Below are 2,574 nucleotides of genomic sequence, written 5' to 3'. Positions count from 1 at the left end.
AAAGGGCGATTTGTAATCGGTTTTACTCCGACAGCCCGATACCAGATATACAAACGACGAGAGAACGAAAAATAAATCGGCATCGTTTAATTTCCGCGAGAAGAGTGTAAATAACTACAGAACATAGCTGCGTGAAAATTACATGGAAACGTTGTTAACTTGCTGGAACAATTGGACAAAGAACAACCACATACCACGTATCGCACGTAACGTTCAGTCTAAATGATTTCGCGTTATTTCATAGAGAAATAAAAAACAGGATTTTATTTTTTTGTGCATTATTGTTGCGTCGAGAGAGAAGCTGTGCCTATCTCTAGTTGTCGACGGCAACAACGCGTTCAATGGAAACAGAGAGAGAGAGAAAGAGAGAGAGAGAGTGAGACGGAAAACAATGGCGACTTCTCTAACGATAGCGAAACGCCAGTGGCGACGATTGAAAGCGCGGCGGCGACTTTAAAAGGGGCCAGCTCGCTAAAAACGAGCTCTGGGGTCCAGATAACGAGGCACAAACTTCTTTCGTCCCCGTTTTTCTTTTGACGCTCGGCGATTGTGCTTGCAGCGTCATTAGCGTGCTGCAGCCTCTGTTTTGTGTAAATAAAATAATCGTCACCGGGACGAAACTTGTCCGCCCGGGACATGACAAAGAACGTTAAAAAGAAATCGATGTCGGTCGCAGTGGCTCCTTCCATTCTGCCCTTCGCGGAATTGAGAGTTTCGCTTTGCTTTTTTTTTTTTTCTTTTTGCGTTTCTTCTATTCAAAGTTGGAGGCAAGACAATCGGCCGACGAAGCGTCACGCCTGGTCGGATAATTGCTCGCGTGTTCGGTCGGTCGGGCTCAGTGCCGCAAATCGCGAAGTCGCAAGGCGGCTCATAACTCTGGCGCGCTCGCATAAATACGTGCGCGGCGCTCGCATATAGACGAGGAAGAGAGCTAAGTCTCGGATGGGGTCGAAAGCGCTCGCAAGCTTCTCCTCTAATTAATTATCCGTCGCACGCGCCGCGCTGCGAGGAAAGTTTCATTCGCGGTAGGTGCGAACGTCCGTAATCGCGAGCGAATGGCTACTGCCGACCGGTCTAGCAACGTTGCGGAGCAATTAGCAATCGCTAATTAGACACGCCGACTAGCGACTCTCGGCCAAGAATCAAGCGGCGAATATAACGCGTTCGGCTTAGCCTTCCACCCGAGAATTAGCCAGCCATATCGCACGCGCAATCTCCCGTCGGATTACACTCCAAAATAACACCTTTCGTCAAGTCAGACTTTATTTTCGTTTTCCACGCTCAATGCCCCGAACCAGTGCGCAAGCGGATCTTCCAAATCCTCGATATTCTCTCGGCCATTCTTGCTGATTATCGTGCCCTTGTTGCTCAAAACAATGAAGCAAGGTATCGAGTATACCTGCAACTTCTTTCTCAGTGCAGCCGTCAAAGGGCCAACAGGCAGAGCGTACCTTCGTTAAGCGCCACAAAACCAAATTCAATACTCGCGAGCGCGCGCGACAGTGTGCGCCGTTACGTACCAAGGACCGTGATTATCGACGAAAAAGCGCGTCATCCGCTGGTTATCCTTGTCCGCCGGTATGAATATTATCTCCAAGCTGATTGTTCGCTGGCGCGCCTTTTCGTAAACGTCTCTCAGCTGCGGCAGGAATATCTGGCAGGGAGGGCACCACGAGGCCGAGAAGTACAAGCCTATGTACTCGTTGTCGCGCAAAATCTCGTTCGCTATCACGGCCTCTTCCTTCGTGTTTATCAAGAAATTCCCCTTCAACATGTCCATTTGTTCGCGCCTGATCCGCGATTAATCCTCCGGGGGAGGGCAGAGGTTAAAAACAACAACAATTGAACATCGGCTGGCGGGGCAGAGGATGCGGACGCGAAAGAATGCACTATTTTCATTGCGGACTGCGCGTACAGTCGGGGGTAAGCGCCAATTTTTCGCGCGTCCGCGAGAGATTGACTTTTAATCTTGGCGATTAACGTTCCTCGTTTTCGATCGCTGTTTGCATCGACAAGCAGTGAGCCGACGATCATGGCGGGGTGGCGTTCCATTTATCGGCGCTCGGCTATTCGGAATAAAATTCAATCGAGTTTTCATAACGATGCGCGATGCCCCGCCTGCCCGCTGATTATCCAGTGATTTTTTGGTTGATGAAAAACAAATCAATCTCATTCGCGCGTTTTGTCGAGCGAGCGTTGGATGTTCTTGAAACAGCTAACAGAGTCTACATTGCGAAAAGAGAAATTGTTGAACATTCCGGGCGCACATCGCAGAGGGAATGCGATGAGTCCAAGTTGCTCGTCGAACAGGATTGCCATTTGGGATCCTTACTTAGTTAGGCCAACGAGGTTAGCCCGGAATCGGTCGGTTCTGTCTCCCTGTCTGAGTGTGTGTGTGTGTGTGTGTGTGTGTGTGTGTGTGTGCACGCGCGCGAGACTGCAGGAATCTCAGTTATCCCGTTTAGGAGAGTGGAGCAGCGTCTCTGTAACGTTAATCCGCACTACACGCTACTAGCGCGCCTCCATACTCTTATGACGGCTCTGACCCTCTCGATACTAGCTCCGTCTCTCTCA

At 49.9% G+C, this 2,574-nt stretch overlaps 1 protein-coding gene across 1 annotated transcript; it reads right to left on the bottom strand.

Annotated features, from left to right (window-relative positions):
- Nucleotides 1-1,255: 1,255 nt before the first annotated feature.
- Nucleotides 1,256-1,780, bottom strand: LOC131670130 (nucleoredoxin-like protein 2). Its single transcript, XM_058945513.1, has 2 exons — nt 1,521-1,780; nt 1,256-1,451 (listed from the first exon to the last, which is right to left on the bottom strand). Exons 1-2 carry the CDS (start codon nt 1,778-1,780, stop codon nt 1,256-1,258), a joined length of 456 nt encoding a protein of 151 aa, XP_058801496.1.
- Nucleotides 1,781-2,574: the final 794 nt, after the last annotated feature.

Source organism: Phymastichus coffea, unplaced genomic scaffold, assembly GCF_024137745.1.
Source record: "Phymastichus coffea isolate CEN01 unplaced genomic scaffold, Cenicafe_Pcof_1.1 PCOF00100, whole genome shotgun sequence".
Lineage (NCBI taxonomy): Eukaryota > Metazoa > Arthropoda > Insecta > Hymenoptera > Eulophidae > Phymastichus > Phymastichus coffea.
This window is presented reverse-complemented; position numbering and strand designations above follow the sequence as displayed.

Bases quoted from the DNA above. Each gene is read 5' to 3' on its own strand.
- LOC131670130 (XM_058945513.1), bottom strand. From the start codon at position 1,780: ATGGACATGTTGAAGGGGAATTTCTTGATAAACACGAAGGAAGAGGCC. The intron at 1,452-1,520 runs GTACGTAACGGC...CGCTTAACGAAG, and splicing joins GTCGATAATCACGGTCCTTG to GTACGCTCTGCCTGTTGGCC.